The sequence below is a fragment of the Buteo buteo genome, chromosome 6, assembly GCF_964188355.1.
Source record: "Buteo buteo chromosome 6, bButBut1.hap1.1, whole genome shotgun sequence".
In the NCBI taxonomy this organism is placed as follows: domain Eukaryota; kingdom Metazoa; phylum Chordata; class Aves; order Accipitriformes; family Accipitridae; genus Buteo; species Buteo buteo.
In genome coordinates this window covers 29,667,485-29,694,835 of record NC_134176.1, presented here as the reverse complement: position 1 = coordinate 29,694,835, position 27,351 = coordinate 29,667,485, and the positions used below count along the sequence as shown (strand labels likewise).

The 27,351-nt window shown below is 36.7% G+C and overlaps 1 protein-coding gene across 2 annotated transcripts in view; it reads left to right on the top strand.

The window, feature by feature from the left end:
- Window positions 1-27,351, top strand: part of NPAS3 (neuronal PAS domain protein 3) — a 623,235-nt gene that overhangs the window by 407,732 nt on the left and 188,152 nt on the right. For both annotated transcript variants that reach the window (XM_075030304.1, XM_075030305.1), the window contains one exon: window positions 24,420-24,509. In XM_075030304.1, coding sequence (XP_074886405.1) covers window positions 24,420-24,509 — 90 coding nt within the window. The remainder of the gene's footprint in view (window positions 1-24,419; window positions 24,510-27,351) is intronic.

Below are 27,351 nucleotides of genomic sequence, written 5' to 3'. Positions count from 1 at the left end.
ATTGCTATACTGAGTCAGACTTGCAGTCCAGTTTAGTCTGGTATCTTGTCTACCAAACAGCCAGTAGTAAGTGCTTTGCAGGGAGTGCAGGAAACTTCAGATTAGGTAGATTTGAGTTAATCTGTCCTATGTTAAATTTTCCCCTAAGCCTTTATATTCAAATCCTGGAACACAAGGTTAATGTTGCTTACAAAAATTGGCTGTCCTTCTTACCCCAAAAGGCATTCACTCTTTCATATTCACTATGTGTCAATGTATAGCTCCAAATAAAGAAGTTGTGGGAGGGTTGAATTGTGTGGGTAGCACTTCCGAATATCCCCATTCTGACAGTTTATCAGAAGGAAAGTGAATGTTGGAAATAGCAAAGGTTTATTATTTAAGGCACTTTAAAAAATTTGCCCAGCTCCTGTAAAAATATGCCTGTGTCCACTGAACAGAATGTATTATCTAGGCTCCTGTAAAAAATGTATTTCAGATTACATCAAGTTTGTTGTGGTCAGCACTTATGCTGTCCAATATTCTGCCTTTTGGTGTAACTGTGGCAGGAAATGTAAAGATGTGGCTGGAGTGTACCGGGGGCTAGCTCTGGAAGGCTTAGCAAGCTCCTGGTGGCTGCCTAGAGCCTCAAAGATTAAATAAATAACAAGATGAAAAGTTGATTTTGATCACTCCCCTACTACAGAAAGCTTCAATTCACTAGTTCTTGTTCAGTACGTAACTAGTGCAGGTTGTTTTCTTATTTATTGCCCCACGTCTTAGAGTAGTAACACAAGCAGTCATATCGTAATTCTTGCTTAGTTGAGTCTCCAGCATTGCTTCTCAGTTTCTAGCAGTGTGTATAGTATTTAGCAGCACGTTTTCTCTTGGGATTAAGTCAACATGGTCATATTATGCCCACTATCCATTATCTACATTTGATCCCTAAAAGTAGAAGATCAATTTTAACTTGGCCCTGCTGCTTTTAAATCCCTTAATAGTGTAGACTCTGGCTGCATCTGAGACCTCCCGTTCGACCCTCATCCTTTTGGGTATTCAGGCTGTGACACCATTTGCCTTGTAGGGAATCCATCATCACTCACATGTTACTTTGGCAGGTGAACTGTGGTTTTACTCTTTATTGCCGAAGGTGAGGAACTTGCTCCCTCTTGACTCTGTCTGTAATCATAACACACACAGCTGTTTTCTTCTTCCAGATGAACTTAAGTTGGTTTATCTGGAACATTTTCTACTCTTACAGTCAGAAATGTCTGACTCATTTTATGAAGATGGCTAGCAGATTTTAATTAGGATCCACATCGAGGCCCCTCAGTATTGTTTTCAGTATTCAGCATGTAGTGGAATCCCCCCAGGATGCAAAATGAAGAGGGTAAAGTTTTGTTAGTAAAGCAGGACTTCAGATGCCTAAAATGTTTACTACGTACCTGCATGCTGTAATGGGCCTGATTTAAGTAGATGTTGAACATCTGCTTTTCTGGCTGAAATTCATGAGTCCTGACCATGTATAGCATCTCTAGAACATCACCCAGTTGCTTAAGGGAACAGATTTAAATCTTACTATATAGCAGCACTAATCAGGTAGAACTTCATTTTTTCTGGTGTTGCCCACAGTGCAAGTAGTGGGAATGGATTATTTACCTAACATCAGGCAGCGGAAATAAAAACATGGGTGTATATTTACCCTTAAGGGCTTAAGTTATTTTTACTGTCGTTGTTAGACTTCTGCGCACCTAATAATTTTGTTGTTACAGAACTTCAGCCTGCCCTTCAGTCTTACATACCCTGGTTTGTACTTCCTTTCTTTGGGTATCCAATTATACCTGCAAAATTAGGATCCTTATCTAGTAAAGCTAATTGTTGTACTGAACATCGATCAGTGAAAATAATGATGTGGGCACTGTTAGGGGCTACATCTTCTCTCTTATTCTACAGCCTCACAAGGTTATTTTGGAAATAAATGTTTATGAAGCACTCAGATGCTATAGTGATGAGCAACATAGAAAAACCCACAAGGAAGCTTGTAATTCTGTCTTCAGAGCATGGTTTGCATAGAATGCAGTAAATAAGGCCTAGGGCCACACATTGAACACTGAGGAGAAAACAAAATATAAAATAGCTGTTCATTAAGGCAGTATTATCTATCACATGTAATAAATGAGGCAGGAATTCCAGTGGAATGGGTTTTTTTTGCTTTGCAGTGCTCACCTTTGCAATATTAGTGCTTTTATTTTGCATTTTTCTGGATGTAATTTCTTATGATCTGCTAATGAAAACAAAAAAGTCAGAAAGATGGTATCTTCCTGAAATCAGCATAGTTCATTGGAAGACATATAGTTTTAGGTTAATTACATATATTTTTGCCATTTGAACTAACAGAGTAACTAGAAGAAATCCACTATGTGCTCCAGCATGAGGAGAGGATTGGATATTACAAAAAAAGTTCTTCACTGACAGGGTGGTCAAGCACTGGAACAAGCTCCACAAAGAAGTGGTCATGACCCAAAGCTCTTGGCGTTCAAGAAGCGTTTTGACAACGCTGTTACATGTATGGTTTAACTTTTAGGTTGCCCTGTATGGAGTCAGGAGTTAGAGTCGATGATCCTCATGGGTCCCTTCCAGCTCAGGATGTTCTATGATCCTACAATTTGCCAATGACCTTCCCAGCTTCGCTGATAGCAGGAGAGTGGTGGGAATCAGAATTTGTGGGAGCCATTCCAATTTTTGGAGGGAAATTTGCTATAGTGGGAAAATATCTCTCAGTTCTGTTTCACAGTGTGTAAATAGTCTAGTCTGTCCCCTCTAGTGTTTTCTCCCATTTCCAATACTTGTCTTCCCAGTCCTTCCCACCTGCTTGCTCAGCCTGTCAGTATTTCCCACCAGCTCCATTTCCAATCTCCTTACCAACACTAATCCTCTATATGCATCTTAGCTACTTAACAGATCTAGCTCCATTTTCTTAAATCCTTCCTTGCCATGTTTGTTCATATCGAAGCAGACTCAGAGCCCTCTAAATTTGGACCAGGTGATTTGAAGTTCTCTTCTTTTCTCAGATTATGAGAATAGCCCAAATCTTCTTGGCTCTTAGACTAATCAATCCTAGAGTCATCCCTATACTTATTCTTAGTCCCAGCGTCTTTGCTTCAGTCAAGTGACTCCATTCCCCCCTCAGCCCTCTGCAGTTCTTTGCCTCATTCTGTTTCTCTACACAAAGCCTAGTTCATACATCCTTCCTCCTCCAAAGTACCAGACAGGTCACTGGAAGGCGTGTGATCAGGCAAGTGGCTGTTGTTAGTTCTGGTTATGACATACCACTGACCTGATGCAAATTAGAGGTGCAAATGCAAGCTCTGGTCAGGTGCCAGCAATCTAGCAGTACTTCTGCATGTTTTAAATGGAATCATTGAGATTTTTTTGCTAGCTGTCCTCTAGTGAATTTCTACGAGGCATGTGTAAATTTGAGTTTTAACCAAAGATTCATAACTTGGTTAAATGAGAGCAGGTTTGAACAGAACAGTCTAAAGAAAAGGCCATAGGAATTTTTTCATATGGACAATGTAAAAGTGTCCCTACCACACTTTTGAGAACAGCTAAACCAGTTTGACTGAGTTGTCCCAGAAATTCAGCCTGCAACTGATACCACAGATGTAACAAATCTAAAATCTTGTTTGCAGAATGGAATGTATGATACTCCATAGATGAAAAGAATGTAAAATTGGTAAGATTTAAAAAAAAAAAATTGTAAAGAAATAATTTACTAAAAATATGTACTTTTAGTCTATGTTATACTTCACAGTAATCTGTTCCAAAATTAATTTCCTGCTATGCTGGTCAATATTTTTCTACTTAATCTTCGTACTTACAAAGATACTATGTCAGTTAGCAACACCAACAGAGCAAGATGAGGAAGAAGAAAATCTTCCCTGCAGTTCCTGTTCTGCACATTAGGTGAGGCTTTTTTCCTGGCAAGTGATGCAGCCTGATTGCTGGAATAAAACAGTCCCATAAGTTTCCCACTAGTGTTACCAGAGATTCAATAGCATATACATCTTGTGTACAATGACCAGATGTCCTTCCAAAATCACATTAAAATTATTTCATTATATTAGCAGATTGATGTCTACTGTTCCCATTTCATTCTTATTATAAGCTAGGTGAGCAGGTTGAATCCATTTTAGGAAAACATGTGGCCCTCATCATATATGTTACCCAGGAAAGTGTTGGCTAACAAATTGTGCACCAGTGTCAGAAGGGGATGGAGCTCCTCAATACTAATTCCTTTTCAAATTGCACCAGTTTTGCCCTGGTTAACTAATATCATTATATTGTTGTCACTCCTGACATCCACAGGAATAACTGAGTAAAGCCATGAGTCCTGCATCTATTTATTTCTATGGACTGTTTATATACCTACCTAACAGTCTGAAATAATGTTTATTAATAAACCAGATTTTAGTAGTGGTAAATTTCCACAGATAGCGTGCACTAAGTTTCTGATCAAGGTGGAGCGTAAAGCTCACTTTAATAAAAAATGATAAATATTACATACTGGATGAGTGGTAGAAAAAAGGAAGTATATAAATGCAGTCACTGGGACATTTATTTTGTACTTCTGGACAGGTCTACAGAGGTTTAGATTCCACACAGAGGCAGATGTGGGTATAGACAAATTTAGACACATGGGGTTTGGCCTTTATAACTACAAAGAGATTTCTAGGGGGAAAAAAAAAAAAAAGAAAAAAAAGAAAAGGAAAAAAAGGTATTCTGGTATAAATTTTAAAAGTTCTAAATTAGACATGAGGTGTTTGGCTGATTGGTCAAGTATAGAGTTGAATAACAGTGTACACTCAAGATGCACTGACATTTTTGCGTCGTGTGGCTTTTCAGGTATTGCATCCTTAAGAATGAGCGAGGGTCATGTAGAAAGCTAGTATGGCAGCTGAATGTCTTCAGCTAACATTGGCACTTGTCAATAAATTTCCACATTGGTGATATATATGTGTCATGTGCCAAATGTCTTCAACTGATATTAACATAAATGGGAGAGCACTTGTTTTACCCAAGATAACAACATGTTTCTCCCATCTTTATTACTGCTAAATGCTTCTTCTAGAAGTATTTCTTGAGATCTTTGTAAGGGGAAAGGGTTTGTTCTGTGACAGCAGATTTTCATACTGAATGACTGTGTATTTTCTGCTGACAGCTGTCCAGTGCTGACCACTGTAAGAGCAGAGTATTTCAAGAATTTATTCTCTTGACTTGCATACAAAAGTCTTTTTCAAGGCTATGCCTTGGACTGCCAACTCTGGACACATTCACACAGCTAAAAAGTTTGGGCAATATTTTTTTAAATACTGCAGAAAGTCTGAAGCAATTTCTAAGGGGAAGAACAAAATGTTCTCTAGGTATGTTCAGGGGTATTCTCTTACAGGAAGATACTGTGGGAAAATTTATCATTTTGTGCCATCTAGCATTTTCCACAGACAGTATCAGTCTTTGTAAGCAAAGGATAAAAGTTATCCCTTGCAGGAATAGGTTAGTAATGTAAAAAGTTGGAAAAAAATCCTTCAGAGGAAAAGAAATCCTCCTCCTTCATCCTTTTTCAGTTCAGACATTGATGAACTGGTATTTGTCCTTACTTGTGCCTTTGCCATGTAAGCTGCTCTGGAGAGGATATTATTTGTTATTTTTCTGGCACTATTTGGAGCACCAAATAATTTCTGGATGGCATATCTGTATGTTCACACAGTAGTCTGCAATAGGTTGACATTCATTCTATGAAATTATTTATTAGAAGTGCAACTTAGTGTTTTTCTCCTGCTTTTTCTTCAACCTTCTCATCTTAAACTCACTCTATTTTCTCTCACACATTTTCAGTCTTTCTGTTCTATTTTCAGTGCTTGTTGGTCTGTCTTTCCATCCCCCTTTTTTCCCCATTCCTTACTTTATAGTCATTATATTTGCCCATTTTTCATCATGTTTTCAGTATCTTCAAGAGAGCTTTCGCTTGTTCATCCTAATATGTTCTTCACTTTATTTACTTTTTTGTTTTGTTTCGGTTTGTTTTTTTTGTTAGACTTTCAAATCCCCCTCCTTTCCATCCCTCAAATCTATCAAATTCATCCTTCTTCCAGCACATTCTGGAGCCCACTCCAAGGCTTTACTCCTTTGGATTCATGAGAAGTGCTGTGTATCCTGAAGGTAGCAAGGAGGACCCAGAGATATGAGCTCAATCTGGCACTACAGTACCTCAAGACAGGTGAATATTCTGAGTTAGTGGAGGAGATGCTGAACCAACAGCTAGTTCAGGAAAACAACCTAATCTGAGTTTTACTTGTTTAAAATCCCATTAATTTCCAATAACCATTTAAAAGATAAAATAAAAAGGAAAAAAGGAGAAGGTGGCCAAACATATAGAACATATATGTGTTCTATAATATAGTGAGTGTCTAATCTCGCACTTGAAATGGATATTGTATTTTAATTCTAAGACCTACACTCTGATCATGTAGCTAATGTCATACCTTAAATGGAGACATTTGTAGAGCAATTTTAATTCTGTTAAGTCAAATTTTAGTACATGTTTCTAGTACCTGTTTAAGTACAGTTTCTCTTCTTTGAGGAATAAAAATAACCTCAAAAAAACTCATAAAGGAACTTTAAAAAGTAAATAAAAGTACTACCCAGGTAATCATATTTTCTTATTATTTTCTGGCCATTGCAATACAGCACTGATTTTAGGACCAGAATTTACAAACACCTCTAGATCATACCTGGAAAAATAACATTGTGTCTCAGCTCAGCCTGATGGAGTTTGAAAACCTGTTTGTCCCATCTCTGTGACTGTGCAAGAACTTCCGTGGTAACTGGTAAGGGGAACTTTGGCCACCATATTATGCAAGACTTAATATTCCTTCTTTTTTTAATATAAGTTTCTAATGGTTTGTAAATAAAATCTGTTGAATGTGAACTGAGGTAATGTGCCTTTCCTGAATCTGCAGACTGCACTGACCAGTGCCTCCTAACACTGTGTTTTCAGGTAGCAATTTTAGAACTTCTAAAAGGTAATTTGTGCAAAATAAAAGGACTTCAAAGAACATAAGCAGTTCAAAATAGTAATTCCAATTAGTTATATTCATTTTCAACAGCCCTACAGCTCAGACAAAATGGAAGTTTAAATATCAGTCTTACTGATCAGATTTAAATAGTTTTAAAAACAATACTTTTGCACTGAAATTTTTGAAGATGTATTGAGTAGTCATTCATCCAAATTCTATGGCAAACCAAGCTTACAGCACTTTTTGTTCCCTTTGGAGCTCAGAATAGGTGCTGGATTGGCAGCCTGAAAAAGATGGTCTGCTTCTGAACCATATGAAAGAGTGGTCTTAGTGTCATGTGTTCCAGTCTTGACCTAAAGAAAAGGATAAGCTTCATGTAAGTCCTTCCCTAGTGTTTTGATGGAGATAACCAATAAGGTTGCAGTTGTAATTTGGATAAGTGTTTGCTGGAATCACATTACCAAGGCCAAACAGCAGCTACAGGCAGGTGACAAACCTTCAGCCTCCTAGAGGTGAGAAATGAATGCCTGTATGTAGTTCCTAAAGTATTTTTAAAGGGCATGTTGCTTTTAGGAGGAAAGTAACTGCAGTGGGACCAATTGTTAATGTAGGTCTTACTTACAGGGCCTTGAAAAGGCAGGCCCTGAAAAGCAGTGTTTATTTACATACTGTAGCCAGACATACACTTGAAGTCATAATGAGGCAACTTAGTGGAATTTGTTTTAGATTTTTGTTCAAATTCAAAATGTTGTATGTTTTTCAGATATTGATATTTCTCTTTAAACTCAAATACACTTGCCTGCTCTCACACTCTCACGCACACACATATTTCATATTTTTTTCTCAGGATGCCGTGTGAGCCATTCATTATTGACTTGTTCCTTTCCTTTGAGAGAATATCAGCCCACACAGTTAAAAAACAATTGTCTGTAGGCTTCATCCTCTTCATGCAGAAGTGTGTGGGTGAGGAGGATTTAACCCGGTTGTAAACTCAAGGAAATAGCTATCAATTCCCTCACTGCTGGAGACAGATTCAGGAGAAGTATCAAAATTAAAGGGAAAATGACAGTTTCCAACTTGAGAGGGACAGAGGAATGTGGTGAATTCCCAAGATTACTGGTGTGTTTGTGCTATTTCTCCCATCTACCATATTAAGCATAATTTGTGTCCATTTGGCAGAGACTTTGACTGATCATGCGGCTTGCTAACAACTATTGTAGCTGGACTCCGAGTTGTGCTAAGTTTTGGAAGACTAAGTACTGTTACTGGAAATGGGTACATAGCTTTCAGACCACTTTGCACACATCAAACTCCCTAAGGACAGCCCATGTATTCCTTTCAAACCCCATGTTGCAAATAATGTAAAGCAATTTGTTAGCAACTTTGTGGTAAAGGAGAATGTTTCTTCCTGGTAGTCTTTCCTCTCTGCTTCATGTTGCTCTTTCTCATAATTCTCTTTCTCGGCATATGAGGGTGGCAGAATGTAGGCTTACAGATAACTGAGCTTGCTGCTTGTTTCCTGAAGAGCTCCCATAAACATGTTTTTAAATCCTTGAATTTGGGTCGCTGGCCACAAAGTTGCATATATTCGTCTAATATATATCACTTCTTTCCATCTACAGTTACCAATTTTTTTTCTCCAGAGTGAAATTCATCCAGTGTTTTGTATTTGCTATAAATACACATCTCAGCTGTATTTCTATCCTTTGTGTCAACATTAAAATTCCCTTGTTCTATGTTTAGCTTGAATAATTACCAAACCATTTGCAATTAGAACTCTAGGATATGACCTCACACTGATTTATTCCTTCGTTTCTTTCTGTATTTAATACATTTCAGATACTGAAAATACCAAATCTTTGTCCTTTTATTTTGATGTTTATCAGTAATGGAAACATTCCAAAACAATCAGCCAAATACCTATGCTTTGTTCATTTATTGCCTTCTCTGAAGATAAATTGACTGTACTCAACTCTCTTCAGCATTTTTCTTCACCTAGATATTATTGCCTTGTGCAGCCACCCCAAGGTGACTGTTATCACTTAATTAAATCCTTGCACGCTGGGAAGAAAAAACAACATTGTTCGTTCATAACCCCAAGGAGGTGGTGGGTTTTTTTCTTTAAGCCACTAAGCTTTTTCCCTGCTTTATTAACTTATTCCTGGCTACAACAAGACATACTTTGTTGATGAGCAAAAGGTTGTATTAGCTTTTTATTTTCTGGGTAAACTTATCTTTTCTCTGGGAGAAAAATGTGGGCATTACAACAAAGAAAAAAAATGGGATCTCTCCAAACCCTGCAATTCTAGTAAAGGTCTGTGTAAACATCAAACTAGTAAAGAGAAACAGGGGAGTAGCAGGAAGGAAATGAGAAAATAAAATGCAAACATAAAATTGGAACAAGACAAAAAAAGTAAGATGACGTGTATATACACAGAGAAACTACTGCAGTGCTAAGGGAAAATTGGCATAAGGAATAGCATTTTTGAAGAGAAAAATATATCAGGGCTCTTTATATTACTGTCTAGGGCAGCATCTTTTTATTAGCCTCTTGGTTAATGTCCTCTCTCTGTCTATTGATTTTAGACTACATAACACTGTGCTCTTGCTTTTACCTTTGCATTTTTTTTCCATAGCACACAATCCTACTTGAAAACTATAAGAGGAAATAATGCAGATGAGCCATTCATTGAATATGTGAGACCTGTGATTTGCTTTTATGTTGTTTTAAGCACAGTACTTTATATGAGAAAGTTCACCTGAAGCAGTGAGTTGCCAGAATATGTACAATGGTTTAGCTGCCTTTTTGCTCGTTTCTAGTCCATTAAACGTAGGACCAGAAAATACGTTTATCTACTCTAAAATTTGGGCTCAAGCAACCATATGTATTTGTTCATGATGCTAAATCATTTTGCCACCTGCTGTGTTCAACATGCATTTACAAATAGTAAATGCTAGTTAAAGCTGTAATATTTGCAAGAGCAGTTTATACTGTGGTATCATTTGTACGAGAAGCATAACATTTTAGTGTGTAATAGGAAAGAGCTTTTAAGTAGTTAGATAATTATGATTTTTTAAATATTACTACTTGTAATGTGTAGACTATAATTATTGTAGGTCAGAGACAGTAGTATAAGTTTGTATGTGAACCACAAAATATTGATAGATTTGTACGGATTTGATCCAAATCCAGCATGCCTGTTGTAGCACATATCAGTAGTTAGTCTCTGGAAATTCCCTGTTCATGATAAAGTTTCAGAGTAAATTCTGGGATTTCTTTTTGTTCTGTGCATTTAAATTCTTGTCTGTAGCTTTCTGAATCAAATCATTAATTTTACAATGTTTATACAGCTTAAATTTCTCTCTTTCTTAGCAATAAAAAAAATCTTTCAGTTTACCTTCACAGATTCTGTGAATGCTTTCCAATCTGTGTGCAATGGATCTGCCATCCACAGTGATTTTAACCTATACTCTGTGTTTTTATCTAATCTATTTTAGCTTTGAGGCCTGTAGACTATGTATAGATCTATCTGCACATCTTAATGAACATATCACAAAGGTATCTGAAGCCTCTTTTATTTGGAATAAAGGCAATAGCAAATGTATCAGTTGTCAAGATTTTAGGTTTGGTTTGGTTTGAGATTACTATTAGAGAGTGGTTTAGGAAACACTGATTCTGCACTGAATTAAGTTTTGATGTCAAAAGTGTGAGATTCCTCAGAAGGAGATAGTTTTGGCATCAGTAAGAGCTTTAGGAGTCGGCTGTAGGCAGAATTTGATATTTAAATTTGGGACAGTAAATTCAAATAGCTGTAGTGTGTACATACTTTCTATTTACTTTCCAAAACTGTTTTTTCAGGGGTTTTTTTCCTTTTCTGGTACATTCCTAATTGAAAATTCTAGTTCTACATTTGTTGTATTGTATGATTTTTCATAAATAATTTTCATACCAGTTTGTGATATCAGTGGGTGGCATAGTGACTTCATTGCAGGATTGGGAAATGGCACAGGAAGCTTGTGAGGGAGAATTTTATTCTAACAATGTTTAGCTAGAAATATGTGGCAAGATGTATTACAGTTTCAAACAAGGATGCTTTAAAGTTTCATACACCATGAATGTACATCTTTTAGGGTCAAAAAACATTCTGAATTTCTAAGCACTCTGGTGTGTTTATTTTATTCCCTGATAAAAAAAGTCATTTAGAAATAAAAACAGTTAGTCTTAAGTACCATAGGAAATCACCTCTAGCAAGTTGAATTGTAGTCCTGCAAAGGTTATTACTAGGCTGAAAATACTGTTTAGATTTTAAACCATAGTCAGAACTCAAACAGTCTTCTCAGATGTAGAAAACATTTGGTTATATTTCTGTTGCAGTTATCTTGTGTGTGTGTGCTCCTGCTCTTTCCCATCTGGTTTCAAACCAGAATCAGGGAAGGACTGATAAAACACCATTTCTTTTTCACTATAGTGACTGAAAACAGATTGAAGAAATTCAGATAAATGTCGGAACTCGTTAAAGCATGACCACTTAAATTTATTTATTTTCAGTTGGAAGGGTTGCTGCCAATTAAAATGGCAAATTTACATGCAGAAGTCTATCTATACTGCTTTCTCTGTTGTGTGTCAAGCAGCATGTTCATTTGGGCATGGTAACAGAACAGAATCTGAACTGGAAAGACGTTCACACAGCAGCATAAAAAGCACTGTCAGCATCTAGTTGCCTGTTTGATAGGACAAGGGTTAATGGTTTTAAACTGAAAAAGGGTAGATTCAGACTAGATATAAGGAAGAAATCTTTTACAATGAGGGTGGTGAAACACTGGAACAGGTTGCCCAGAGAGGTGGCAGATGCCCCATCCCTGGAAACATTCAAGGTCAGGTTGGACGGGGCTCTGAGCAACCTGGTCTAGTTGAAGATGTCCCTGGTCACCACAGGGGGGGTGGACTAGGTGATCTTTAAAGGTCCCCTCCAACCCAAACCATTCTGTGATTCTATAATTCTATTTGATTCTGGCTCAAGGTAGTTTTCCAGTGATTTAAGGAAAGGGAAAAAGATGGGGGAAAAAAGAAGCTACTGGGACAAATAAAATGATGTTTGAGGAAATTCTGGTTTGTATTTTATTTTTTACAAAAAGGTTAAAGTTAAACTTGCACTAGAAGTTCTTTCATTGATGCGCCACGAGTAAGACTTGAAAGTACCCTGCATCAGGGAGAAGAGACATTGTCAAAATGCAACATTACAGGACCTCCAGCTAGCAGGAGCAGGAATGCAGAACTGCACAATAAAGATGCCCAGATAACTGACGACAACTGCCTGCAATTTAGACAACCGAGCAAACATGTAAGGTATTGCTTAGGGTCTAGAAGAAGACATTGCTCAAGGCAGGAGACAATTGCAGATATATGTGACTTTTTAATGGAGCAGAAAGAAGAAAAATTTCACAATGGAAGCAGGAAAAGCAAGGATGCTACACTCACACTGTGTTTTTAAAGCATCATAGTAGAAAGAAATCAGAAGCGTTTCCTTGGTTTTCTCTGGGTGGTTCTGAATTACAAGAAAATGGTGCTAACATTCGGCAAGAGGGGGAGTTTTCTTTCATCAGTTCCATTGATGAAGGCAGCTTTACCACAGTCATCTTAGGGAGAGACTTTAACCTTCAGGTCTGTTACAAATTGGAGTGAAACGGATAGTAACAGTGCAGAGCAATCATGTCAGTTCCTACTTGGGACACAGGATACAACATATAGATTGTTGACATGTGCAATAAATAGCATTAGGGTTGGTGGTGTCAAGACTTATTTGGGGCTCTTTAGATAATGTGGTGTGTGGATTATTGGCACAACCGACAGCTACTGTACTCTGCAGTGTCAAGGAAATCTTGAGCACCCTTTGATGAGCAGGTTATTGATACTTTATGCTGCAGCTGCTCCAGGGGACTCCTTAAGGGCATATCATGATAGTGTGACTGCACACTAAAACCCTGTGGTAAGAATACAGAGGAACATTTTCACATGGTTACTGTGAAACTGTCTTTAAAAGAAGAAAAAGATATTCTTCATTGAACCTTGTGTTTCCAGCTTCTGCTGGTGCTGTATGGACAAATCATAACCCACTCACCCCTCCCCACCCTAGAAAATAGGATTTTTATTATGGAAATACAAACAGACCCTTAATTATCACAGCAGTCAGAGGTGCGACTATAATATATTAGCTTGTATTTAAAAAAGAATATAAACCTTTTTCACTGAAAGAGCTGCTCTGTGCTGTTGATATGCTTGAATTTATGCAGTGAGCTGGTAAACAGCAAAATCCATACTTATCTTTACCTACACAGGCATTAGAGGTGAGCTCAGAAAAAAAAAAAAAAAAAAGGAAGGAAGCAAGGGAGGGAGAGAGAAGCACAGTATTTCCTCACAGACTAGGGTGGGATTAGAGTCCTGTTGATGGCAGAGCTACACACTGTCTTCTCAGCTGGTCTCTCATTCCAGCTGTGAAACAGAAGTGGAAGGTCAACATAGCAGTGGTGTTTTGTAGTGGCAAACTGAGTTGATTTCCTGAAATCATTCAGGACCAGACCTCCGATTCCATCAGGATAATTGATTTTCACATAAATGTGCGTTCCCCACTTTCGTGTGAAATGTACTTCTGGAGTGAAGCACTGTAACCTCAAAACCCTTGAAAGAAGTACTGCAACTCAGCATAGAGATACCAACTTTACTGTGTAGAATGCAGATGTAGTAGATAATTATTTCAGGGGAAGATTTTGAAATATTTCTATTCTTAATGAAGTCTCTAACTTGTTTCAGGAAGTTAATTGTGGTTTTTTTCTGTTAGTGCCACATATTCGCAGTACTCCTGCGTTCCCTGCTCTTAACTGCACAGATGAGTGAATGGAAACCAAATCTTCTATTGGTACTCAAATAGCGCAGCGTAGTTTTCTGTAGATTTCCATCTTGTCTTCTGTTGACTTTTGTGTCTAAGGCAGTGCAACCTGGCTGAAGCTATTTCAGTGCTCAGGGCATTTGAAAGGTCTCTGCTTTGTGATGTCTAATACTATAGGAACTCATAGTCCAGCTTTTGTTGCTGCAAAGACTCTCAGAGGGTCTCATCTCCATTATCAGTCTGTTTTCACTAAACCTGTAGGAATTTCTCTGAGACCTCTGCCCACTGTCAAATCTAGCAAAAACTAGCCATGGATTGGGATGTTGTTAGTAGGACAGACAAAGACACACAGAGTAGAGGAAACTACTACATTGGAAGAACCACTTCACAATCCAGACCTCGAAGGGTTATAGTTTTGTGGGCTTTTTTGTTGTTGTTGTTTCATGCCTCTATAAACCTAACTTTTAGTAACTAGCAGGTTCTGATTCATGCCAGTCCAGATTCTTCTTCTTTCAAGCGTCATAGGACTAAGGAGTCAAGTGGCAGTAACAGTTCTTGAGGCTTTTATGTACCCGTCTTTGCTGGAAAAGCGAATGGTCGCTTTAATTTAGTCCAGCTGTAATATGTATCCTAGAAGACTTCAGAGTGGACATCTGTGGAACTGCTACACAATCCCATAGGTGGAGAAAGAATTGGTATAGCAAATGGATCTCCTGCATTAGTACAAGGATTAATGACAGCTGGAGGAACTCTCAGTATTAGGACCAGGTTCTGTCTTCTTTGCATTTTAACATGGATAAGAGGCTGAAGATAAGAAAACAGAGTTTTATTTTTTGCCATGTATCTGCTAAGGGTTACAGTTAGAAACAGCACTGGATTGAATGGACTTTAGATTTGTTCCTGATGTTCTGTGTTCTTATTATCTCTATAGACCGTTGTCTATAAAGTATTCTCAATGTGTTCTTCTTTCAAGAGTATAAATCAGAATGATCTGCTAGGCAAAGAACTCAACTCAATTTCTCATTCAAATCTATTTGGGTTGTCTGTATTGCCATCTAACAGATTAAATATGTTAAATGTAAGCCCCTCATCCTGTTTTTCCCTGAGCACAGCCTCTCTGCTTCATATGTATGAAATTGTGTGATGCAGGTGAGAACACATGTGCTTAGTTCTGGGCTAGAGGTCTAATTCCAGCAAGCCAATTGTCAGGATCAATCACCAGAGCATCTGAGTACCTACTGAATGCAGGTGTTATTTTAAGAGTGCAATTAACTCTATACCACAAATTCCTCCCTATAATTTTTTCACCTAGTTTTTCTGGACAACAGATATTTAGATACTTTTATCTGTTTACTTTCACATAGTGTCAGATTATGTAGATTGAAAGAAAAACTAACGAAACATGCAGACATACAATGAATATAAGATCAATTTGAATGGAGCTTACATAAACTGAAATATTCATACATAACACAAAAGGGCTTTAAACTTGCAGCTTTGGAAAGTAATATTTACAATAATACTTACTGCTCCCACAATCAGTTGTGCTTGTATAGGTGCTTCTACCTGCACAGTGTTCCTATCAGATCAGTTTCCCAGAGTCTCTTGCTGTGTGGTCTGAGGTGCAGGACTCAGCCCTCATTCTGCCAACTCTCGCTATTTATCATAGCTCCTGCTACTGGGTCACCTTACTCTTTCAGTTTTGGCACTTATGGTAGTAAATGTTATACAGGTGCATACAGTGTCAAGTCCTTTACTCAGGGCAGCACCGCTCAATGCACAAATGCATGTGTGATTGGAATATTTGTACCACCGAAGGGCAGAAACTACTCAATATTCAAACCTTGTGTATCCAAAGCAAAGCCAGTCCACAGTCAGGTGTACACTTAATCCTGACCTAAAGTAATCACATTCTCAGGGTAAGAGATATATAATGTAATCTCTGTATGATAAGTCTCATCCTAAATAGATATAGTTGATTGTATTAGATGGCATGCAGTTATTGGCATCACAATCTTGCTGTCCAAACAGTCTGGAACCAACACTATGAATCCTATATAATTGAAGGGTAGGAGCTCATCAGGAATTGGCATCATAAAGATGAAAGGTCAGTGCTTTAATACACAACTCCCACAAAATTGAATTTTAATTAAGTGCAACAGTGTCGAATCCTTCCCTCAGGAGTCCTTTTTCTCCCTTTTTCTTTACACTAATATGTGTAGCCCTCCTCTCAGAAAAGAGAATAACAAAGACAGCATTTAAATATTCTGCCTAGTAAGACTTCAGAGATTTTCAGCAGTGGTTAGTATAGCAGGTACCAATGTAAATCAGTGTGTTGTTTTAGCAATGAATCATTTATGCAAAAGAATCAACAATGAAAAGTAGCATTTGTCAATGAGAACAGCAGTTTTTAACCTTGTGTGTGTGTGTGTGTGTGTGTGTGTGTACACCAGTGGATCCCAAAAATTGTCCATTGCAGGGTTAAATACTGTGTGGTGAATTTAAGTCTACAGACAGTAAGCTTACTTTTCTCAGTTACCTTTCACAGCCCCTCAAACAGTTCAGTTTGAAGTTGTTCAGAATGGATAGTTCAGATTGTCCAGACTGTTGAATAGTTCAGTTTTCAGTTTGAATAGTTCCGGTTGACATCAGTCAGATGGAAGACCACAGGCTGGAGACAACTGATACGGACACAGGGAATGTAAAGTTTACTGAATGTCTTCTTGCAGTAAAACTACTATAAAATTGTCTGATTGTCATGTAATAGATTAATGTATCACTTACCATTTTCCACTTGTTCCAAAAGAAGCAAAGAAAGTAAACTCATACTTCCTATCTCTTACTAGTGGTTACTACTCACCTTGTAAAATATTTTACTCAAGAGAGGTTGCTTCCTCACTGTCGTTGAAGAACAGACCAAGAGCTTCGAGTTGTAGCAGGTCATCAGACAGTTAAAATTTTAATGCCATGGAAGCCTAACATGTAAGTTAAAATAACCTGCGCAACCAGCTGACTTCAGCGGAGCTAACTCTGTACTGGGTAAAGCATCAGACCACTTCTAACAAATAGTTTTAATTCCCTCAGTGCACATCAGTGTGTCTTCTATGTGAAAACCTGCATGAAGAATTTCAGCAGTTCAGCCCAGCAATTTAGATCAGTTAATCAAACAGAAGCTTAATAATGAGCAGAGATATAGAGGATATAGCAAAACAGTGGAAGGACTTGACCAAAAAATTTCACAGCAATAATGAAAGATCATCTGGCTTCTATCATGTGACTCAGTTTTGTTGTTCTTATCTGTATTTTGGCATTGATACAGTTGTCTGCATGTTATATGAAGGGGTGTGCAGGAAAAAAAAAATCACCCTGTCATAAACTGGGTGCAGAATAAGTGCAAGCTGCCTGTCCTGAATTTTATTTTTTTTTTTTGTCACATTAGTAAGGCTTACTATTTCTCTCTCCTAATAGCATTGCAGTATAACCCAAGGATTCCCCCCCCCCCCCCCCCCCCGCTGTGATGCCAGCTTTTCAGCAAATCTAATAGGTTTCTTGGTGCAGTTCCCTCTATGCAGTCAGGATGGTTTGGGATTTTGCAGCAATAGAGAATGGCCTTCTAGAAAAAAAAAAAAAAAAGAAAAAAAAAATTGCTATCTACAAGGCAGAGATCCCTAAAAGTCATTTATTGCTTTTGTATACAAAAAATTGTCAAACTCTTAATCTCTGACTTTTTCCTTGAGGTCCCATTGCTTAGAGATTTGTAATCTTTCTGTGATTCTGAGGCTCATCTCTCATACTTGTCAATCTATTATCAGTGAATAAACCTGGGAGTATTCCTTAAGAACCCAACTGCCACCTTTTAACATTATTCTTGACTCTAAACTCTTCTCCTCTACACTCTCCACTTTTGCAATGGTTCTGATCTGGAACAAAATGTTTTTTCTAATCAAGTATTAAATCTGCCACTGCAAGTTTTTGCTGCTTTGATTACATAAACATACTTATTCTGTAAGTCTGGCAAAAGATGCATCAAGGGAATCAGTCAAGTTTACTCTTCCTCCTTCCTTTCTTGGCTTTGAGCTATAAAGCAGACCTCCTTATTATTGACACATTTCTTTTTTGGCACTTCCTTGTTGTCATAATTTGCATCCTGACCACACAAGCAAAAAGCACAAAGATGACAAATTAGGAAGCTGGCATCAAAGTCCGTTCTAACCACATCCTTTGAGCTTGCCCTCTTACATCATCTTTCTTACTGTAGTTGTTTTGGTGCCAAATACATGTTGCTTTGTTCCCAAATATGCGTCATTGATTCACAAGGAGTCTATGGTCATGTAGCCATATAACCGTTATGGTGGACTGTGATTAAAAAAATGGCCATGGTATAAGAATTGAAAACAGGTTATACTATGTCGTTGATGGTGGGATTTTTACTCAATAATAAAAAGCTTGTAGCCCAAGGAACGCTGCAGTAAGTCCTAAGCCTTTTTATTTTATTTGGACTTTTGTTTTGTTTTGTTTTTAGCAAGGGATTAAAAATAATGTAGAGGAGGAATAAAGCTTTTAGAGATTTTTGTAAGTCAGTAGATGATCAAACTTTAGTTGCTCATTTTTATTTGTGTGTATCAAATACATACCACATAAAATCCTATTTCCAGGAATAATACTCTGGTTGTCTCGTAGTACTTAATTGTGAAAGCCCAAGGTCAGATTTTTCCACCTAAGTAGTTATGCTTTTGTATATTTGTTGGTGTTGCTGGAGGATATTACTCTGATATCTTAATAGTGAGAGCACAGTAGATGGGCATTGAGGCTTTGAATCAGATTTCTATTAGCTACCGTTTATGCCTTTTATTTCATCTTAACCCCCCATCCAAGAATGGTTGGCATGTTGAAATGAAACTTACTTTTTTGTTGCTGTCTTTAGTAAATCATGTTTTTTAAGCCATGCTGTAACACAATAAATAAATTATGCAATAATAAGTTTATTATAAGAGGGACTATTTGCTTTTGTAAATGTCAATTGCATCCAATACTGCCTCCCTTTAAAAAAAAAGTAAAATATTTTTGCTGTTATTGAAAGTTGTATGTCTAATTGGTGACAGGCTTTGTCCTCAAATTAATGCTCAGCTCCAGTTGTAATATCTTTGTGTCATAACAGTGAAAAATTCTAATTAAGATGATCTGTTTGCCAGGAAAAAGTTTAGTGTATCAATTAATCTGTTTTATCAGGGGGAGTATTCCCTTCGCGAGCCCCTATCTCCTGATCAGAGCCTGAATGATGAGAAAAACATCACAGATGCATGCTGCATTGGACAAAGAACGCATGCATGCATTTAAATCATCTATATCTTACTTTTTACTGATGTAATTGTGAAATATGTGCTTTTTGCATTCATAATTAGGGGGTGGAACAGATGGTGAAAGCTTAGTTTAAAATAATCTGTCATTAAAATAACCTAGCCTACTGGTAATTCTTCACTCTTAACTGGAGTTTAGGCCAGGGTAACAGGGGTTTTTGCGGCATTGGAATACACTAGAAAGAATTAGGGACTTCATGGATAGTATGAAATATGAGGATATTCTCCAGAAGGACATTGTAGTAAGACTCCAGTGAATTAAATTTGCCTGTAGTGGGAATATGCAAAAATGGCTGGGACAAAATTCCTCTGACAAATATAAATCCATTTAGTACGATGCATTATACATTAGTGCATATTCGGTCAAAGTGGTACAGTGGATTTCATATCCTGAGAGGAAATAACCTCACTATTCTACAAATACTGTAAAAGGCACTTAGTATTTTGGGTTAAAAACCTGTGCTTTACATTTTCAGATTATTCTGATGTCAGAGGATATAAATTATAATTATTGGCATTATTATTCAGAGGTGCTGTATCTAGTGACTTTTACATCTGAGTCTCACTTCCTTCATGTCTACCACATTGACTTGCTGGTATGTGACAAAGGAAATCTTGTATCAGTCCTGACTGGCTAGTTTAGAACAGTTTTCAGGAATAAGAAAACTGGCTCAGTAAATTAGATACTTGCATGTCTTTAAAGCATTTATTTTAGTGTTTCCTCTAAGATTTCATTCTCTAACAGCTTTGAAGAAAGCATATAGATTTCAGCATGGTATTATGATAAATCTTCTCAAGGAGGGGCAAGCATTAACTTTTGTGTCGGTTCTTTTTCATCTTAATCCAACCTTGGTTAATAATCAGAAAATTCTACATAGTGGGTAAGAAGATGTAATTAACCCTTTGACCCCAGAATCTTAATTGGCGCCTGTTGAAAACAGTGGGGCAGTTAAAAAAAAATAAATTAAAAAGTAGCCTGTGGTGATTGAAACAGCATAATACATAATGGTTTTCTGAAATCAAAAGTACTAGGGAACTTCAACTTTAATCATATTTTGCATAAAACCAGTTAAGTGTAGGTTTAAACAAGAAGTTGCCAGTCTTCCTTAAATTGGATTGTGCTCAAAATTGGCATTTGGGGTCACCCTGACCCTTCTTCAGCAGCCGCACTAGATGGGATAGGATGGAGTTTATGACAGTCAACTTCATTTATAAAAATAAAAAAGAAATTAACTCAACAATATTTTCCTAACAGAAGACACTCTACCTTTATATTCATGGCCTCTGCTTCAATGAAAATATGATGTGTTATGAAAAAGCAGTTACCTTTGCAGGCCCTATTTCTATATTATAGTCGATGGTAACTGTGGAACATCTGAAACACAAATCCTATCTGCCTTTGAACTACAGTGAAACTGTTTAGAAATTCTGGCTGGAAATTACACTGTGGCGCTCATTTTAAAGGAGAGATTTGAAAGCTGACTAAATCCAGTACCCTTCTCGCATTTATTGTGTCCTTAGTTATATACAGGTAACATGAATAACACTTCCAGAGATTTCACATTAAAACAAAATTGTTTGTAAATAGGTAGTGTACAATGGTATCACATACACTTCTGCAGTATATAGCATAACCTCTGTTATGTTGTCTGCTACCCTCTCTGAAGTCTGCTGCTCTCTTGGCATGCACAGAGGACATACGCTTTATGAAAAATTGAAAAATTTCAACACGCATTACTTAAATAATAAATATTCATAAATAATACCTATGAATAACGAATGAGACAGTCCTTCAGAACTACTATTTGACCTGTATAAGAAACAACAACATTGTCACAAAAGTGGTCCATCTCAGCCCTTTCATCCTGGTGGGAGGAACTGCCTTGCATTGCAAGGTGGCTATTTCTCCCACTATTTTTATTGTCCTTTTTCTTAGCTATTAGGACTTGAGCTTAGTACCTGGCACCTTTGTTCTAATGTCTTTGTATTTTGGACATGGAAGTAATTAGTTGTTCCATTAGCTGTTAATCAGTGGCTTTTTCAAAATACAATTAAATACACTGTCTGATTTTGCTCTATTGACCAAAGTGCTGGATTCAGTCAGTATTTGTACCCAAGCATAACTTCAGCGAGGTGGGAAAGGAAACGGGGAAGGACTGACCACGACTTAGTAGTCTCGGTTGGCAAAATGAACTAATTTTATGGCAGGGGAAGTGACTAATCACGCAAGAAGCCAAAGTAGTTGTGGGTATGCTGCATTGGCCCTGCCAGTCCATCGGTGGTGCCTCCTCAGTACCTCCCCTGTAAAACTAGGAAGCAAAAGTAAGGAATAGTCTTCCAGAAAGAAAGTGAAGAAAAGGGTAAAGAATTAAAACTATTTAACTGAAAGGAGAGAGTCAGAGTCAATGGCATGGAAAAGTAGCAAGTGCTTAAAATGTCTAACACTTCTCACTTTAACACTCTTCCTTCCCAGCTGCTGATGACTTTCCAAACTTTAGCCATGAAGGTTGAAATTTCTTTCTACAGTTGTGTCAACCAGAGATAGTTTTATTTATTTATATTTTTCCAGCAAAACTGGATTCAGCCAATTCCAAAACAACACTGAAGAAAACAGTACTGATTAAGCAGAAATAAAAGCTTTCTTCAAACTTTTCTTTCATTAAGAAGACTGAATTCCTGAATAAGATAATGCATAGAAAAGAAGCAGGAAAGCCATCAGTGGCTTAGAGAATTATTTTTTATTGTTCTTACAAAACGCTATCCAGATATGCCAGATAATTACACACTAATGCAGTGTACTAAACAGACCAGATCACAAATGTGCTCCAACTGTATGTAACTCTCTTAACTAAAAGAGCAAGGGGACCACACTAAAAGCCTGGATATGTTATAAACTGAGAAAAGGAAAGTTGTTTTTATATGATATACACAAATAACCTGTGAAACTTCTTTCCTGAAGGTATCATTGAGCCAAGAACATAACAGGATTAAAAAAAAAAGAAAAAAGTCTTGAGCACAGCAGTTATAAAAAGTAATTATAAGGAATATCAGATATCATGGTCATGCCAACTAGTAACAACTTTAGCTTAGAAAGAAACTTCTAGTAGGCTTGTCATTACCTACATAACCATTATCGATATTTCAAACACTGTTCTGAAGCATCTAGGTACATGCTGTCAGACCCAGGAAAACTGACCACATCAGATAGGCCATTAGTCTGATTCAGTATGGCAATTTATTGTTGCTTGTGGAGAATGGCATTCTAGCAAGAACATATATAGATGGCCAGGCAACCAGAGTGACGGTTCTGTTTTATTTCTAACAGAGGATTAAACCAATTTCCTCAAAGGAACATGGGATAGAGCATCCGGAAAACTTAAACCAAGACCTTTAAAGGTTTACTCTTCTGATCTTTCTGTGACGGGGAAAGTGGATAGTAGCAAAAGAAATGATACATAGTGGGGGAGATCAAATGTGTAAAGGTTTTCATTGTCCTTGTATGGATCTAAGTTTGAATTTCACTGTTCGATATTTTCCACCTGTTATTGATGTTAAAATTCAAGGAACTGATGTTAATCATTTCAAAAGAAATTATGATGATTTATAAGAGGCCATAAATGGCTTGCATAATATAAATGTTTTTACATGAAGGAAATCTATGCAGATTTACATTTTTATTAATTCATAAATATAAATTAGAGTCTTTCTTTAATGCAGTGTCTTTAGTGAGGGTTTGTTTTCCAATATGTGGTTTATTCTTTTTAGAAAACACAGATTTTTGAACTAATTCCATCACCTACTACATCAGAGAGGGGTGAATACTTGCCAAAGACAGCTTCTGACCAGCAGCGTGTTAAAAATTAATCAAGAAGCAGAATAAAAAAATTAAAAACCCTCAGAAATCACTGTTCTGTATTTGAAAAGGAATGAAATGATTACATGACTTTGTCATCATATATCTCCATCAAATTTGTGTGCATCTTATTTTTTCATCCAAACCCAGGTTAATCTCTCAAGTGCTACAGTTGTATTTTTACTTTACACATACCTTTATCCCAAGGGGATATTTGGGATGGACTTTCTGGGACTGTTTCTTGTTCATCCCAACGTTTGGAGTGTTTCTGATTTTCTGAGTTGTTTCAGCATTTCTAATTTCTGGAATTTTGTGATTTTACTTTTGCAATAGTGAATGCTTGTTTGCCAATAATCAGCCTCATAAAAAGCATAAAAGTAAAGACAAATATAATGTATGAAAGACAGTTTCTTCCTAGTGAATATTTGCTCTTATTCCTAGAGGTATATTTCTGTCTTCATGTGCAGTGATTTACTCCGTGTGTCAGTTTAGAATATAGTCCTTTGTTTATTAACTGCACTCATGTTTCAAAAGGTATGCATTAATCTGTGTAGTCATATTTTGATTTTTGATTTTTTGCAGTGGAAACTTGAACCTGTCAAAGTAAAATCTGATCTAGAGTTTTACACCAAAGGGATGAAATTCATAACATTTCTATAGACCTAAGCTGTAAACATATTTGACAGTAATCTGCTGATTGGCTTTGTTTGTTGTCTCACAAAAGGAAAATGGTGTGTGTGTGTATGTGCATGCGCGCGCGCGTGTGTGTATGTGTAATCCTCAATTAATTAACAAATTATTGAGGTCCATAGTGGTTTGAGTGATAGTGGGATTTTATTTTCTCTTCTTCAGTTTTTGGAAGTGGAAATTCTCAGCTTTGATTCTGGGGGATGGGGGGGGGAATCTTCTTAAATAGCATTTGATTGGAAGTTTACTTGTTTTCCTTATTTATTTCTTTCTGTAAAAAATTGAACAATATTTTATTTTTCTGTATTTCTTCTGTCATTAAAATGAGATAAATTTTATACAGTATATGACAGATGTAAGCATGACAATAAGTCCTTGAACTTTGGAATATACTCATATGCTGTTTGTTAATATGTAGACAGAATATAAAGAAATTGTCTTAAGGATTCAGATTAAAAACACTCTCATAGAAATCAGAACATTTTCCTCAATTTGTTCTGTGATGCCTTTGTTTGAATCTATTTCTATCTGGAATTTAGATTTTTATTAATCTATTCACTTTTTTTTTTCCCCCCTTACTCTGTAGTCCCTGGATGGATTTGTATTTGCACTAAATCAAGAAGGAAAATTTTTGTACATTTCAGAAACTGTCTCCATCTATTTAGGCCTGTCCCAAGTAAGTACATGCTTTTGATTCTAGAACATAATTGTGTATGATGCATTCTTATGTTTATCATTCTTAAAGAAATAATAATTTGGTTTCTGTATTTTGTGTGGATTATTGAATTAGTTATTTAAAGTTGCATCTGGTTCATCCTGAGAAGTAATTGAAAAACGTATCTACCAGTATTGGACGTTGAGATAAGACAAACTTGTACCTGAAAACTTTTTGCCTTGAAGGATCATTATTAATTTATTGAGAACAAATGAAGTTTCTTTTCTCAGTTGTTTTGAACTTTAAACCTCTGTACCTGATAGGAAAGGGACACACTAATAGTACTTCCCTTGTGTCCTATTACTGGATGTTTATGGAGTACCCTGCATTATCCAGGGAGCTGACACGATGACAGGGAGTCATTAGGAGTCAGGAAATGCTGAAAGAGACCATTAAAATGTCTTGCAGGGAGGGTTCCAACAAGGACACATTTTGCCGCACTCACAAATGCTCACTAATATGAAAAGACAAATTTATAAAATACAACAGTTTGAGGTTTTTTTTTCACTTAATTGCTGACAACTGTTTTTCAAAGATTAAAAGGTAGGACAAAAGTGGGGGGAAAGCTGCTTGTTGATGCTTATTCCTAATCCTGCAGCATTCAGAAATATTTAGGAAGGATAGCTTCTTTCTGCATGTACTTAGAAATGCAACAGAAAGATTTTGCATGATGATTTTCAGAGTAGGATAATCTACTTCTATTGCAGTCACCCTGAGGAGAAAAAGAAAAACTGAGATAATATTTACTTCAGCTCCTTTAAATTGAGACCCATACTACTATGAGGAGACAACTATTAACACTGGCAACTGTCAGTTTTGCTGTACCCCAACAACAATGAAATGGGAAATTTTAACATTTAGTGCATAAAAAAGACTAATTTTAAATATTATCTGGTGAGAATCTGAATAGAGGTTCATTAACTTCTCAAAGAACATGCAAGCAATTGGCTGTAATAAGTTCAGTAATTGTTATTTTGTGCTGGCTTTAGCAAACCAAATGATAGAAATGGAAACAGAGCTGTTTCTAACTCATATCAGTTTTCTTGTCTCTCATTAAAGTCCCTCGTTTTGTAATAGACTTTAATCCCTGCCTTAATCTGTTTGGGAGTTAGTATCAAGAATCTCAAATTTTGAAATTGGTGCGCCACCATGTTGCTAATACAGTAAAGAATCGGAACTTTAATGTTTATTATTGTCTTATGCTCATATTAATCTGTTTTATGCATAGTATCCAACGAAGTTTAATAAGCCAGTAAAGAAGAAGGATGGATAATTAGTTTAAGCAGGTAAATGCTAATTAGGAAACTCCTGAAAGGCATCCATTATACACTAGCTTAAAACAAATTTTACAGCCCTGGTTAGTGGTGTAATCCAAATTCTGTCAAGGCAACTGCATTTTCTGTAATTGAGATGTGTATGTTTGCTTTGCATAACAGATGGCTCTGTATGCTTAGACTGATAGCTAGGAAAATAATAATTGCATTATTCTGGCCAAAAGAATATTAGCTCTTGGGTTTTGGCCATTTCAGTCAGTCCTCCTGCCAGCACAGCATATGCACATATATGGATTGGATTTTCAAGGAAATTGATGCATCTGGAATAGTGTGGCCATCTGAAATATCATCTGTTCAAGAAAAATTTGGCTTTAACCCTATGCTAGTCTCTTGTTAAAAACATTTTCTGCCACTGTCTTTTTAACTATAGGAGCTGGTAAATCTTTCCTTACTCTGAACTTACATCATATTGTTAAGACTTCACACTTCATCTGGATCCCCATATACATTTCAAGCAAGGGTTCAGATAAATAAAGCAATTGTCTGCATGTTAGAGTGTTTGATATATCAGGACAAATGCTTCCTTGTGTTCACTACTGAAATTATTGATGGAAAAACTACCAAAAATTCAGAACCTGGACTGTGGATTTTAATACAATAATAGATGAAATCTACTGAGATCTACTAAAATATCTGTGATTTTCGCTGTTCTTCTCTTCTGTCTTTATGGAGACATTTTGTATTTCTCAGACCTACTGTATTTATATTTTTAATATATTGTTCTCTTGGTATAATATTATATAGCTAGGTCTCTTAATAATGACAAAAGAAATGCTGTAGCTACTTGTTACTAAATCACTATTCAAAGCTTATTTGTTACAAAAAATATTAGCAATATCCATAAAACCATTTCTCAAACTATACATGGAAATGCTACTGTTTGCACTACAACAATCTTAAAATAGTCATAAATTCTGAATTTCTGGAATGGTGCTATGTGATACATGTGGTGTTGCATTTCTTGCACTGCAGGTAAACATTGATAGGTCCCTACCCTGATACTCCCCAACTATATATTTATATAGAACCTCTAGGTAATTTTGCACTTCAGAAAGTCTGGATGTACGTTATAAGCGTTTTTATTTGAATCATCTTCAAGTGCTGACTTTGGAGTCTTACTTTCTAGTCAAATGACTTCTTAGAGACTTCATCCTTGTTTAGTTGTGGTTTTTTCTTTTTTAACTATATTTTGTACTTGCAAAGCAAAATCTCATGTCTCAGCTAAAGGAAGATAGTCCTTGTACTGAATCTCAGTAGGTGAAAACAGTTTTTCATGGAACCCAGTTTTTCTCTTTTCTGAAAATTGAGAGTCAGTGGTACAAAACTAATGGATGCTGATGTTCTAAGATAGCTGCAGGGCTAATAGTAAAGAAATCTGATAAAGCAGTATCTTGGGAGGTAGCCTGGCAATGATGATAATAAAGTTACTCGTGGCAAAAATAACAGTATATTTGAACAGTAAACAAAAA